Source organism: Engystomops pustulosus, chromosome 1, assembly GCF_040894005.1.
Source record: "Engystomops pustulosus chromosome 1, aEngPut4.maternal, whole genome shotgun sequence".
NCBI classification, from domain to species: Eukaryota; Metazoa; Chordata; class Amphibia; order Anura; family Leptodactylidae; genus Engystomops; species Engystomops pustulosus.
Genome location: NC_092411.1, coordinates 11,597,899 through 11,614,271, shown reverse-complemented (window position 1 = coordinate 11,614,271; position 16,373 = coordinate 11,597,899). Strand labels below are relative to the sequence as shown.

Below are 16,373 nucleotides of genomic sequence, written 5' to 3'. Positions count from 1 at the left end.
TTTCTTCTGGGCTTTGCACATTGTTTTAGGTGCAAACTGCTTGCACAGGTATTTAAAAAGTGCCAGCACCACATTAGTTTCACGGCTGCACTGAAGGGGGCGCTCCGGCACGCAGTCAGACCGTGCACCACGTTTATTCTGCAAAGTCCGACAGAAGTGCATGGAACGCCCCATGTTAAAGGTGCACCAAAAGAAAATTGGTGCCCACTGTCGGAGCAGTGCAGGGAGCACTAGGTTCATGAAGAACGTGCGCCAGAAATCCTGAATCTAGCGCCCCCTGCCTATACACAGGACACTGCACATAGTACTCACTGCGCTGGTCTTAGATGGGTATTTGGTATTCTCCCTGGTGAGATTTGTATTCTTACCCATGTGCAGCAGGACTGTGGCATGTACATTTTAATCCCAGGATTGCATCTTCTCCAAGTGCACTGGGAATTGTTAAATATTGTGCAATGTGTGTATTTTGTAACAGCAGGACTGTGAAATATGGGTTTATATTCCAGAATTGTGCACGGAATCCTCTCACTGTTGTGCTTTTTTTCTTTCTGAGTAAGAGCTTCAGCATTCTACAGCAGTCACTCAGAGCAGAGGGGGAGGGGATGTGGTGTCCTTTGAACTCACAGCAGTGTGAGGAGGCGCCTCCAGTGCATCTTGGAGCAGCTACAATCCTGGGATTTAAATCCACATGTCACTGTCCTGCTGCTACTATAGCACACGAAGGTCTGGTTACACATTTCTGCACATGGCTGCACAGAGCACAGCAGTGTGAGGACACCCCCCATTTCCTATGGAGTAGGTTCAATCCAGGAATATATTAATGTTTTACAGTTCTTCTGCTACTAAAAATACACATAAAGTTATATTCACACAGCTCTGCTGAGCACTGCAGTGTGAGCACATACACCCAGTATACGTAGTTATAATCCTGGAATATAATCCCATGTTTCACAGTCCTGCTGCTCCTAACAACATACACAAAGGTGGTGTTCATGTAGAGCGTTGCTCTTTCGTGCTCCTGGCTGCCCTCCACAGTGGACCCTGGGATTATGTGCATGTGAGTGCATGCTCATCCTCATGGAGTGCTGCCTGCGCCACTCACCAGCGTCTGAGGCTTCACACACAGGAACCTCTTTCATTGTTAAAAATAACATGATCCGATTTCTCAAAGGAAAATTTCCCTTTTCTCCCCTCCCTCCCTTCTCTCTCTCTCTCTCGTCCCCCTTGTCTTTCAGTTCTTCCTGCCGCCACTTGCGGAGATACTTGTATGTCCTGGACAAAATGTATTTTCCTCCCTCGCACTGCTCCACGCTGCAGCATTGCTTCACCAGTCTGAGTGACAATGGAGAGGAGCTCTTGTCTATAACTTGCTCTCATGTTCTCCGATCCTATGCCTCCAGGTTATTAATCTCTGCTCGCTGTCTGCATGCTGCATGCTCCGGTGTCCAGTGCCCGTCATCATATCATCTGCATACACAACTTACCATGTTACCATAACCATGCATGTACTATACCATAGGAACTTGCCTGCACATTGTATAATCTATAGCCAACCACTGCATCTATCATAAATTATCTATCTTCTACTGAATTACATCCAGTTTTATACTTCAGAGTTTCACTCACTTTTCTGCTTGTAATATGACTCCAGCAGCAGAATAGTGAGTGCAGCTCTGGAGTATAATACAGGATGTAACTCAGGATCAGTACAGGACAAGTAATGTCATGTATGTACACAGTGACTGCACCAGCAGTATAGTGAGTGCAGCTCTGGAGTATAATACAGGATGTAACTCAGGATCAGTACAGGATAAGTAATGTCATGTATGTACACAGTGACTGCACCAGCAGCAGAATAGTGAGTGCAGCTCTGGAGTATAATACAGGATGTAACTCAGGATCAGTACAGGATAAGTAATGTCATGTATGTACACAGTGACTGCACCAGCAGCAGTATAGTGAGTGCAGCTCTGGGGTATAATACAGGATGTAACTCAGGATCAGTACAGGATAAGTAATGCCATGTATGTACACAGTGACTGCACCAGCAGCAGAATAGTGAGTGCAGCTCTGGAGTATAATACAGGATGTAACTCAGGATCAGTACAGGATAAGTAATGTCATGTATGTACACAGTGACTGCACCAGCAGCAGAATAGTGAGTGCAGCTCTGGGGTATAATACAGGATGTAACTCAGGATCAGTACAGGATAAGTAATGTCATGTATGTACACAGTGACTGCACCAGCAGCAGAATAGTGAGTGCAGCCCTGGAGTATAATACAGGATGTAACTCAGGATCAGTACAGGATAAGTAATGTCATGTATGTACACAGTGACTGCACCAGCAGTATAGTGAGTGCAGCTCTGGAGTATAATACAGGATGTAACTCAGGATCAGTACAGGATAAGTAATGTCATGTATGTACACAGTGACTGCACCAGCAGCAGAATAGTGAGTGCAGCTCTGGAGTATAATACAGGATGTAACTCAGGATCAGTACAGGATAAGTAATGTCATGTATGTACACAGTGACTGCACCAGCAGCAGAATAGTAAGTGCAGCTCTGGGGTATAATACAGGATGTAACTCAGGATCAGTACAGGATAAGTAATGCCATGTATGTACACAGTGACTGCACCAGCAGCAGAATAGTGAGTGCAGCTCTGGAGTATAATACAGGATGTAACTCAGGATCAGTACAGGATAAGTAATGTCATGTATGTACACAGTGACTGCACCAGCAGCAGAATAGTGAGTGCAGCTCTGGGGTATAATACAGGATGTAACTCAGGATCAGTACAGGATAAGTAATGTCATGTATGTACACAGTGACTGCACCAGCAGCAGAATAGTGAGTGCAGCCCTGGAGTATAATACAGGATGTAACTCAGGATCAGTACAGGATAAGTAATGTCATGTATGTACACAGTGACTGCACCAGCAGTATAGTGAGTGCAGCTCTGGAGTATAATACAGGATGTAACTCAGGATCAGTACAGGATAAGTAATGTCATGTATGTACACAGTGACTGCACCAGCAGCAGAATAGTGAGTGCAGCTCTGGAGTATAATACAGGATGTAACTCAGGATCAGTACAGGATAAGTAATGTCATGTATGTACACAGTGACTGCACCAGCAGTATAGTGAGTGCAGCTCTGGAGTATAATACAGGATGTAACTCAGGATCAGTACAGGATAAGTAATGTCATGTATGTACACAGTGACTGCACCAGCAGCAGAATAGTGAGTGCAGCTCTGGAGTATAATACAGGATGTAACTCAGGATCAGTACAGGATAAGTAATGTCATGTATGTACACAGTGACTGCACCAGCAGCAGAATAGTGAGTGCAGCTCTGGGGTATAATACAGGATGTAACTCAGGATCAGTACAGGATAAGTAATGCCATGTATGTACACAGTGACTGCACCAGCAGCAGAATAGTGAGTGCAGCTCTGGAGTATAATACAGGATGTAACTCAGGATCAGTACAGGATAAGTAATGTCATGTATGTACACAGTGACTGCACCAGCAGCAGAATAGTGAGTGCAGCTCTGGGGTATAATACAGGATGTAACTCAGGATCAGTACAGGATAAGTAATGTCATGTATGTACACAGTGACTGCACCAGCAGCAGAATAGTGAGTGCAGCCCTGGAGTATAGTACAGGATGTAACTCAGGATCAGTACAGGATAAGTAATGTCATGTATGTACACAGTGACTGCACCAGCAGCAGAATAGTGAGTGCAGCTCTGGAGTATAATACAGGATGTAACTCAGGACCAGTACAGGATAAGTAATGTCATGTATGTACACAGTGACTGCACCAGCAGCAGAATAGTGAGTGCAGCTCTGGGGTATAATACAGGATGTAACTCAGGATCAGTACAGGATAAGTAATGTCATGTACACAGTGACTGCACCAGCAGAATAGTGAGTGCAGCTCTGGGGTATAATACAGGATGTAACTCAGTATCAGTACAGGATAAGTAATGTCATGTATGTACACAGTGACTGCACCAGCAGCAGAATAGTGAGTGCAGCTCTGGGGTATAATACAGGACGTAATTCAGCATCAGTACAGGATAAGTAATGTCATGTATGTACACAGTGACTGCACCAGCAGCAGAATAGTGAGTGCAGCTCTGGGGTATAATACAGGATGTAACTCAGGATCAGTACAGGATAAGTAATGTCATGTATGTACACAGTGGCTGCACCAGCAGCAGAATAGTGAGTGCAGCTCTGGAGTATAATACAGGATGTAACTCAGGATCAGTACAGGATAAGTAATGTCATGTATGTACACAGTGACTGCACCAGCAGCAGAATAGTGAGTGCAGCTCTGGAGTATAATACAAGATGTAACTCAGGATCAGTACAGGATAATTGGCAAATGCTAAGTTTCTCACTTGAATAGTACGGTATATTATATTTTTATAATTGTAGTAAGTAATGTTTGATACATACCAAATTACCCTCAACTTGATTTTCCTGTTTACCTCTGAATTACTTACTTGTTTCATTAATGGAATTGTTAATTGTGAAGGTATCTTAACGTTATAAAGACATGTGACCTGGAAGTGAGGGGGTTAGCCCTTGATGTGAGATAATCTTAGTTCCACCTTGCAGGCCTCAGCTCCTCCAGGCAGAGAGGATAGCTCCAGAATACATTGATGGCAACTAGTCATTGACCTGTAGTAACCACTACAGGTCAGGTGTGGTATTACATGATGGCCATCCCAACAGAGTATGTTCTTACATTCCGCTTCCCTAGGTATGAAATATTGACACATCTTGTATATCAGATGCTATACCCAGTATTGTCCTCTGTGTATACATACGGACATGGTGGAAAAACTCATGGAAGATATTCCCACTCTTTCGGAGACCGGGGTACAGTGTGAGCCTTTTGTGGGCCATACATGGGGTCATGGCTCTATCTAGCCGCTGGACTCCGAGGTCTTTATGACTTAGCTGCCAGGCTGTGGAGTCTTATCGGGTTTGGTCTACAGAACTTTTCATATAACACAGTGGGACAATGTATCTTCTCCTCTCCGGGATCATGGAGGAGCAGGGGAGGACCACCCTGTCTCTCCAGGTTATCTTCTGGCAGGTGAAGGAAAGCCCGGGGCAGCTTAGTACTGAACCTCCAGGGTATCGCACATGGCCTTGTTGTAATGAGCGGCACATTGACTTAGTGGTTAGCACTTCTACCTTGCAGCGCTGGGTTCGAATCCCACCCAGGTCAACATCTGCAAAGAGTTTGTATGTTCTCTCCGTGTTTGCATGGGTTTCCTCCGGGTCCTCCGGTTTCCTCCCACACTCCAAAACATACTGTTAAGTTGTTTAGATTGTGGGGACAGGGACCAATTTGGAAAAATCTGTGCAGCGCTTCGTAATCTGTGTGCACTTTTTAAATAAAGAATTATTATTATTGTAAAGAACAGATCTTGTAGAGTTTATGGAGGACCCAACAGAGATAAGAGAAGGATTGGGGAGGGGGGGGGGGGGGAATGGGCCACCTAGAAGGGAGAAGATCAGGACGTTACTTACTTGAGGCAAGGCCAGTGCCAGGGTTCACCTTCTGCCTCGTTCTCACATGATCTTCACATATCGGGGTCCCAGAGAGATGAAAGCTTGAGGCTCCATTACATCTGTATTTACTAACATTGCAGTGAGCTCTCAACCTCTGTAAGCCTCACAGAAAGCCCAGACATTAACGTCCTATCCGAAACGCTTTACTACAGTCCTGTAGCAGGAGGGCGGTCCACGCTCTGTGCTTTATCGTACGTTTTTCTGTAGCCCATAGTTGTATGATCTCCACATACTCCCAGCTTCTTTGGACCTTATACGGTCTATATTTTCGGTAAAACGTGGACTTATGTGGTGGTTGCCAAATGGCGACTTACAGGAGACCGTTCTCTTACTTAGGAAGGAGGCCGATTACATCCCCAGGAAGCATCACTTGTATATTCTGCATAATTCACTCGGATCTTCCCAAGTCACACAGAGAACTTAAAGGGAACCTGTGACCAGGTTTTACCCCACTAAACTAGAAGCCTTTCATTCCTCTTTTATGTTAATCCTCGCCCATTTTCCTATTAAAAAAAAAACCTCCAAAAACAAGCAAATATGACTGCATTTTCACATGAGGTGAGTCATGTTTTGTGGTTACAGGCATAGTGTCCCTTCTGAAGCCCTTATCTTCTTTATCAATAGCACCAGAAACATGCATTTTGGTCTTTCAGATCACATCAGGCTTATGGTTTTGTGATCCACACAACCAGAGATACAGGCAGCTGAAGACATAGTTGGAAATGTGATCTGCAGACAAAGATTCAGTTCCCACCAATTCTGTAACTGCATGTAGGTCTAGCTCTGTAGCTCACAGAACCGGGGATGTGAATAGATGTGTTTCCTATCTTTAATATGACATCGGTAGCTTGTTTCTAGGTGCTACAGAACAGAAGATAAGGGTATCTAAAGTGACACTTCCACTACGACCCCTAAACTTGACTCATCTTGTGAGAAAATGGGATAAAAAGAGTCATATTTGCTTAAATTAGATTTTTTATATAGCTAAATAGATGAGATTTTACATAACATCCTTTGCAGATTTCACTCTTATCATACCATAGCTGATGGGGCTGCTGGTTTACTGGGGTAAAATCTGATAACAGGTTCCCTTTAACCCTTTAAATGTACGTAAGAATAGTCATGATTAAAGAAATTTTACCTTCAAAGACCACAGGATAGGAGATAAATGTTCAATCACAGGGAAACAAACACCCCGAACCCCCGGCAATCAGTAGAACAAACAGGTCAGGTGACCGTAAGCCCCCCTAAGCGGCCCTGTATTGTGCTATATAAGCCGTTCCAGAGGTCTTGTAGAAGTCACTGGGAGCTTGGACTTGGCACAGGGAAGCTCCGGGGGACATTTAGTCCCATATTCTGACGCCAGGGATTTGGTCCCATCCTTAGGAGCCTCCACATAGGGTTTTCAAGTCCAACTCCGGACAGTAACCAATGGGTTAATAAGGGTAGCGCCAATTGTACAGGAAAGAGAAGGGAAGAATCGCATGAGAAGAAGAGTGGAGGGAGCCCAGAGAGGGGAAATGCTGCTCAGCGGGGGCCGCGGCAGACACAGACCACACAGTCATCATAAGTGAAACCATCTCCATGGTCTGCAAGACGGAGAGAGAGGAGGATGCAATTACACAGCATCGCCGAGAAGTCCTGTGAAAGGTTTTATTATGTGAAGCCCTTGAAGATATCCCCCCCTAAGGATCGGCCCGTAGGTGGGATCCAACATTCACAGGAAGCAGAAGGATTCCAAGAAAGCCAAAGGCAACACGACAAGCGGGGAATCCCTCGGGAGGCGCCATCACTAGTGGTGGCTGTGACACGAATAATGAACGGTGGCGGGGTCCACCCCCGCAGGCCATAGCCCCCAGGACAATGTCACACTCACTAGAAGACGTCCAGAAGACACAGATACAGTGTTGGCTGTCCTGACACTGCTGTGCTCTCAGCTCTCTGCATGGAACTACTCCACAGCCGCTTGCCTCTGCTCTGAGTAAGAGCTGTAGTAATCTTCTTGTTTGATTCTACAGCAGTCACTCAGAGCAGAGGTAAGAGACTAGAGAAGCTCAAAGCTAAGAGCACAGCAGTGTGAGGACTCTTGTACCTGTGTACTTTTAACTGTTTGCCAGTGGACACGTAAGGACACACAAGGCGCGTGTTGTCATCTCACCAGAGCATCTCAACTTAAGGAGTGGATAAAATAGAAGACAGAGATACAGTGTTAGCTGTCCTGACACTGCTGTGCTCTCAGCTCTCTGCAAAGAACTACTCCACAGCATCTTGCCTATGCTCTGAATAATAGCTGTAGTAATCTTCTTGTTTGATACAGCAGTCACTCAGAGCCGAGGTAAGGGACTCTAGAGAAGCTCAAAGCAAAGAGCTAAGAGCACAGCAGTGTGAGGACTCTAACTGTTTCCAGATTGGATTCTCCAGTGGTTTACACTCTATGTTCTCATGAATTGAATGGGACAACCAGAAAACCTACTGGTGGTCGGGAGGTTTTAAATAAATTAAAAATAAAACTCTCCACTTTTATAACATCCATACCGGAAGTAGTATGACCCGAGTACCCTGTGCATGCCCACAACCCTCTCCCATAGAGGTTATCACTAGACTGTATTGTGTGTATGACGGCTGTAAAGCAAGTTGCTACGTGCTGCAAACACCAGCACCTGGGCAAGATGGCTGCCCCCATACAGAGACCAGAATGTACAAAAGTTTTCAAAATGTGTAAATTCTTATCCATTTATGCAGGACATGGAGCTGGAGCTTTGTGTTATGTAGGCGGCCAACACCACAGTCCTTATATAAAACCGCAAGCTGATGGATTTATTGTACCGATACATTGTAGCACAGGATGGCGAGATTATCTAGACTGGATACATCTGCAGCAGATCGGCCGTGAAGCGTATAAGTGCAGCCTGGATCACTGACAGCAAGCAGAGATCCTGAAAAGGGCTGAGAATTGTATTCAGAATGTATCAGAATCTCTTTTTTTTTTTTTTTTTTTGGTGCATTTCTTTGTTCAGTTATTTAGCTTTTGGCTTGGAAAACCCCTGTAGCGGTCTTGGGGGTTGCTGTACTATACGTCTGTAGCTGTGATAACAATGAGCCATTGTTAGGAGGATCCTTTTGTCACGCTGAGACGTCTGGGCCGCACATGGTGACAAGTCATCCCTCCAGGGTGGATTTTACATACAATTGGGGACACCCTGTCCCCCTCACATGGATAAGGTCATTAGTAGTTATATGTCTGGAATACCACCTTAAAGGGCATCTAACACCAGGATGAAGGATTGTATGCAAATGAGCCTGAGGGGCTCCAAGCGGCATAAGTGTTAATGGAGCCTGGAGCCCCCTCAGGCTCATTTGCATACAGTCTTTCATGCTGGTGGTTGATTTCCTTTAAATCCTAAGCAGAACTCTCCTGGACTCCTGAATGGCAGTTCTATCTTGTTGTGGAGCAGGGGCTGTAGGGCTGGGCAGTATGACTCTACATCTTGAATCTCCTTCTTTCATAAACCCTCCATTTTTACATCTAAATGCTGCGCTAATTAACTTTTAATACATCTTCATAAGGATTAGAGCCGCGTTTGCCCCGACAAAGCACAAACGTGGATTTATAAAATAGCATAGAGTCTACCTTCTGCCACCACTAGAGGGAGCTTTCTGTATACTGTAATGTAATTGAGCTCTGTATATACTGTATGCAGTCAGCTCCCTCTAGTGGTGTCTGCAGGCAGCCAGCCGCTCATGTTTTTAACCTTTTGGTCCTTATTTGTAAGCTCGATTGTGTGCTGCCCTAGAGAAATGCACTTGATAAAGGCCCGAGCTTGAGAACTGCAGCATGACCACTGCACAGCTCTCTACCCCAAGTCGTGGCATCTGAACAGCTGATCCCCAGAGCCAAGAAATACCCACTGATGTACCAAAATCCGTTCTCATCCAACTTTCTTAACTGGAATCAACACTGTAATAATATAATTTAAAAAAAATATATATTTCCCTGCTGAGACAATGAGGCAGATTTCCTTACCTGGTCCAGTCGCGATCCAGCGGTGCGCTCTCTGACGCTGATTCGGGTTCTGCCAGGATTCACTAAGGTCGTGCGCCCGAAGTCCACCAGGTGTCGCTGCTGCGCTGAAGTCCGCCGGAATTCACCTTCTCCATCTTGGTGCATGTGAGTGCTATTTTTGCGACACAATTTTTTTTTTTTAAATTCCGCGGGTTTTCCGACGGTCACCCCCCCCTCCCCGAGTGTCGCGTGAAAGCCGGCGCCGATGCGCTACAATCTGTTTGCGTGCGCCAAAATCCTGGGGAAATTCACCGCAAATCGGAAAAATTCAGGAAACCCGGCGGAAAACCGTGATTCGGACCCTTAGTAAATGTGCCCCATTGATGGGCTCTAAGTGCTGAGTTTGTCTGCGGTGCCCCCGTAGGTTGATTTGAGTATTACAGAATATCCATTCTGTGTAATAAATAGTCTATTTTCGGTAGGACAAGGCAGGTCCTCCAGAAGGAGACAATTTTGGAATCTTTACCAATGCTCCACCGCCTAACAATGGCTTTACATGGGGGTCGGGTGCGCGGCCTCTCCTCCTGTACTCAGATCCTCCATCTATACCTTATCCATTATGTAATGTGGTAGCGATGGACGTGTCGTAACTAGAAGACTAAATTATAGGAGGAGTGATGTGCAGCCAAGTGCAGTGTGGCCTGTTGGGACACGGCTCCTGCCTCTCTGCAGTCATTACCGTGTCATCCAAGCTGATATGACCCAAGGATTCCCCCACATAAGTGGGACTATTACCGATGAGTAAGTGGGAGGGGGAGGCGAGTGCATGTCAATCTGCGGACACCAGAGGTACAGCACTGCCTAGTATATGGTCCCCATGAGCTGACATCTGGTAGGAGAGCCATCGGTGCCGCGCTCACAGTGTACTCCATGCCTGGCAGCTACCTCCTGTCACCTGTCTAATCCTGCACTCAGTTCACTCAACATCTCCTGTACAGCCATTGACTGGGGCTTAAGTGTACTCCATGTATGTACAATGTATAACTCCACCTGTATCCTCATATACTCTCCGTGTAGTGAGGGAGGACTGACACCTCTGCTAGAGTCTAATGTATAGATGGAGGTGTGCGGGGAGGAGGAGATTAACACACTACAGTAATGTTTAGGGAAAAATCACACAGAAATATTACAGATCAGATCATTTTCTCAAGCAGATTGCAACAGCAGAATAGTGAGTGCAGCTCTGGAGTAAAATACAGGATGTAACTCAGGATCAGTAGAGGATAAGTAATGTCATGTATGTACACAGTGACTGCACCAGCAGCAGAATAGTGAGTGCAGCTCTGGGGTATAATACAGGATGTAACTCAGGATCAGTACAGGATAAGTAATGTCATGTATGTACACAGTGACTGCACCAGCAGCAGAGTAGTGAGTGCAGCTCTGGAGTATAATACAGGATGTAACTCAGGATCAGTACAGGATAAGTAATGTCATGTATGTACACAGTGACTGCACCAGCAGCAGAATAGTGAGTGCAGCTCTGGAGTATAATACAGGATGTAACTCAGGATCAGTAGAGGATAAGTAATGTCATGTATGTACACAGTGACTGCACCAGCAGCAGAATAGTGAGTGCAGCTCTGGAGTATAATACAGGATGTAACTCGGGATCAGTACAGGATAATGAATGTCATGTATGTACACAGTGACTGCACCAGCAGCAGAATAGTGAGTGCAGCTCTGGGGTATAATAGAGGATGTAACTCAGGATCAGTACAGGATAAGTAATGTCATGTATGTACACAGTGACTGCACCAGCAGCAGAATAGTGAGTGCAGCTCTGGGGTATAATACAGGATGTAACTCGGGATCAGTACAGGATAAGTAATGTCATGTATGTACACAGTGACTGCACCAGCAGCAGAATAGTGAGTGCAGCTCTGGAGTATAATACAGGATGTAACTCAGGATCAGTACAGGATAAGTAATGTCATGTATGTACACAGTGACTGCACCAGCAGCAGAATAGTGAGTGCAGCTCTGGGGTATAATACAGGATGTAACTCAGGATCAGTACAGGATAAGTAATGTCATGTATGTACACAGTGACTGCACCAGCAGCAGAATAGTGAGTGCAGCTCTGGAGTATAATACAGGATGTAACTCAGGATCAGTACAGGATAAGTAATGTCATGTATGTACACAGTGACTGCACCAGCAGCAGAATAGTGAGTGCAGGTTTGGTTGTAGGGAGGGTTATTACATGACCATAATAATTACCAAGACCCACCCCAGTGTAGACTTCGCCGTCAGCTGGAAAGTGCTGGGATAGAATAGTTTCCGTGCTGCGGAGGGTGAGGAGGGGCTGACATGTTTATTGTCCATGGACTTGTAAACTGTTATAAATATTCAGGAAGAAGCAGACGGCACGGACATGTGATGTGGGAAGAGACTCTGTTCATATGTTTAGTTATTAGTTATAACACAGAGGCAGATGCCCGGCAGTGCTGGTGCTGCCATGACTTGGATCTGAAGCCCGGGATCACTGCAGTGTTATACAGAGGTGCAGGGTGTGTGGTCCTCAGCGCTGCTTCCATCTGCACCGCATTACATGCGAGAGACATTGCAGCATTTACACTGCAGCACCAACTCTAGACCCCACAATGTGACATGTGTATTTACACGTCTCCTGACCAGAATCTAAAGCAAATGCTACTTACCATTGTCATCCCACTGTCACGGAAGAAAAGCAGGGACCAGGATAAGTAGATACATTCACAATGTTACTCTACTGATCCTGAGTTACATCCTGTATTATACTGCAGAGCTGCACTCACTATTCTGCTGCTGGTGCAGTCACTGTGTACATACATGACATTACTTATCCTGTACTGATCCTGAATTACATCCTGTATTATACCCCAGAGCTGCACTCACTATTCTGCTGCTGGTGCAGTCACTGTGTACATACATGACATTACTTATCCTGTACTGATCCTGAGTTACATCCTGTATTATACCCCAGAGCTGCACTCACTATTCTGCTGCTGGTGCAGTCACTGTGTACATACATGTCATTACTTATCCTGTACTGATCCTGAGTTACATCCTGTATTATACCCCAGAGCTGCACTCACTATTCTGCTGCTGGTGCAGTCACTGTACATACATGACATTACTTATCCTGTACTGATCCTGAGTTACATCCTGTATTATACTGCAGAGCTGCACTCACTATTCTGCTGCTGGTGCAGTCACTGTGTACATACATGACATTACTTATCCTGTACTGATCCTGAGTTACATCCTGTATTATACCCCAGAGCTGCACTCACTATTCTGCTGTTGGTGCAGTCACGGTGTACATACATGACATTACTTATCCTGTACTGATCCTGAGTTACATCCTGTATTATACACCAGAGCAGCACTCACTATTCTGCTGGTACAGTCACTACTGTGTACATACATGACATTACTTATCCTGTACTGATCCTGAGTTACATCCTGTATTATACTCCAGAGCTGCACTCACTATTCTGCTGCTGGTGTAGTCACTGTGTACATACATGACATTACTTATCCTGTACTGATCCTGAGTTACATCCTGTATTATACACCAGAGCAGCACTCACTATTCTGCTGCTGGTGCAGTCACTGTGTACATACATGACATTACTTATCCTTTAGTGATCCTGAGTTACATCCTGTATTATACCTCAGAGCTGCACTCACTATTCTACTGCTGGTGCAGTCACTGTGTACATACATGGCATTACTTATCCTGTACTGATCCTGAGTTACATCCTGTATCATACTCCAGAGCTGCACTCACTATTCTGCTGCTGGTGCAGTCACTGTGTACATACATGACATTACTTATCCTGTACTGATCCTGAGTTACACCCTGTATTATACTCCAGAGCTGCACTCACTATTCTGCTGCTGGTGCAGTCACTGTGTACATACATGTCATTACTTATCCTGTACTGATCCTGAGTTACATCCTGTATTATACCCCAGAGCTGCACTCACTATTCTGCTGCTGGTGCAGTCACTGTACATACATGACATTACTTATCCTGTACTGATCCTGAGTTACATCCTGTATTATACTGCAGAGCTGTACTCACTATTCTGCTGCTGGTGCAGTCACTGTGTACATACATGACATTACTTATCCTGTACTGATCCTGAGTTGCATCCTGTATTATACTCCAGAGCTACAGTCACTATTCTGCTGTTGGTGCAGTCACGGTGTACATACATGACATTACTTATCCTGTACTGATCCTGAGTTACATCCTGTATTATACCCCAGAGCTGCACTCACTATTCTGCTGCTGGTGCAGTCACTGTACATACATGACATTACTTATCCTGTACTGATCCTGAGTTACATCCTGTATTATACACCAGAGCAGCACTCACTATTCTGCTGCTGGTGCAGTCACTGTGTACATACATGACATTACTTATCCTTTAGTGATCCTGAGTTACATCCTGTATTATACCTCAGAGCTGCACTCACTATTCTACTGCTGGTGCAGTCACTGTGTACATACATGGCATTACTTATCCTGTACTGATCCTGAGTTACATCCTGTATCATACTCCAGAGCTGCACTCACTATTCTGCTGCTGGTGCAGTCACTGTGTACATACATGACATTACTTATCCTGTACTGATCCTGAGTTACACCCTGTATTATACTCCAGAGCTGCACTCACTATTCTGCTGCTGGTGCAGTCACTGTGTACATACATGTCATTACTTATCCTGTACTGATCCTGAGTTACATCCTGTATTATACCCCAGAGCTGCACTCACTATTCTGCTGCTGGTGCAGTCACTGTACATACATGACATTACTTATCCTGTACTGATCCTGAGTTACATCCTGTATTATACTGCAGAGCTGTACTCACTATTCTGCTGCTGGTGCAGTCACTGTGTACATACATGACATTACTTATCCTGTACTGATCCTGAGTTGCATCCTGTATTATACTCCAGAGCTACAGTCACTATTCTGCTGTTGGTGCAGTCACGGTGTACATACATGACATTACTTATCCTGTACTGATCCTGAGTTACATCCTGTATTATACCCCAGAGCTGCACTCACTATTCTGCTGCTGGTGCAGTCACTGTACATACATGACATTACTTATCCTGTACTGATCCTGAGTTACATCCTGTATTATACTGCAGAGCTGCACTCACTATTCTGCTGCTGGTGCAGTCACTGTGTACATACATGACATTACTTATCCTGTACTGATCCTGAGTTACATCCTGTATTATACTCCAGAGCTACAGTCACTATTCTGCTGTTGGTGCAGTCACGGTGTACATACATGACATTACTTATCCTGTACTGATCCTGAGTTACATCCTGTATTATACACCAGAGCAGCACTCACTATTCTGCTGGTACAGTCACTACTGTGTACATACATGACATTACTTATCCTGTACTGATCCTGAGTTACATCCTGTATTATACTCCAGAGCTGCACTCACTATTCTGCTGCTGGTGTAGTCACTGTGTACATACATGACATTACTTATCCTGTACTGATCCTGAGTTACATCCTGTATTATACACCAGAGCAGCACTCACTATTCTGCTGGTACAGTCACTACTGTGTACATACATGACATTACTTATCCTGTACTGATCCTGAGTTACATTCTGTATTATACACCAGAGCAGCACTCACTATTCTGCTGCTGGTGCAGTCACTGTGTACATACATGACATTACTTATCCTTTAGTGATCCTGAGTTACATCCTGTATTATACCTCAGAGCTGCACTCACTATTCTACTGCTGGTGCAGTCACTGTGTACATACATGGCATTACTTATCCTGTACTGATCCTGAGTTACATCCTGTATTATACTCCAGAGCTGCACTCACTATTCTGCTGCTGGTGTAGTCACTGTGTACATACATGACATTACTTATCCTGTACTGATCCTGAGTTACATCCTGTATTATACACCAGAGCAGCACTCACTATTCTGCTGCTGGTGCAGTCACTGTGTACATACATGACATTACTTATCCTGTACTGATCCTGAGTTACACCCTGTATTATACTCCAGAGCTGCACTCACTATTCTGCTGCTGGTGCAGTCACTGTGTACATACATGTCATTACTTATCCTGTACTGATCCTGAGTTACATCCTGTATTATACCCCAGAGCTGCACTCACTATTCTGCTGCTGGTGCAGTCACTGTACATACATGACATTACTTATCCTGTACTGATCCTGAGTTACATCCTGTATTATACTGCAGAGCTGCACTCACTATTCTGCTGCTGGTGCAGTCACTGTGTACATACATGACATTACTTATCCTTTAGTGATCCTGAGTTACATCCTGTATCATACTCCAGAGCTGCACTCACTATTCTGCTGCTGGTGCAGTCACTGTGTACATACATGACATTACTTATCCTGTACTGATCCTGAGTTACATCCTGTATTATACTGCAGAGCTGCACTCACTATTCTGCTGCTGGTGCAGTCACTGTGTACATACATGACATTACTTATCCTGTACTGATCCTGAGTTACATCCTGTATTATACTCCAGAGCTACAGTCACTATTCTGCTGTTGGTGCAGTCACGGTGTACATACATGACATTACTTATCCTGTACTGATCCTGAGTTACATCCTGTATTATACACCAGAGCAGCACTCACTATTCTGCTGGTACAGTCACTACTGTGTACATACA

At 44.8% G+C, this 16,373-nt stretch overlaps 1 protein-coding gene across 2 annotated transcripts in view; it reads left to right on the top strand.

Moving 5' to 3' along the window:
• DYM (dymeclin) overlaps nucleotides 1–16,373 on the top strand; it is a 197,806-nt gene that overhangs the window by 97,783 nt on the left and 83,650 nt on the right. The window contains exon 14 of one of the 2 annotated variants that reach the window (XM_072133152.1): nucleotides 1,236–1,400. The exons of the other annotated variant lie outside the window; for it this stretch is intronic. Coding sequence (XP_071989253.1) covers nucleotides 1,236–1,400 — 165 coding nt within the window. The remainder of the gene's footprint in view (nucleotides 1–1,235; nucleotides 1,401–16,373) is intronic. 2 annotated transcript variants of the gene reach the window in all.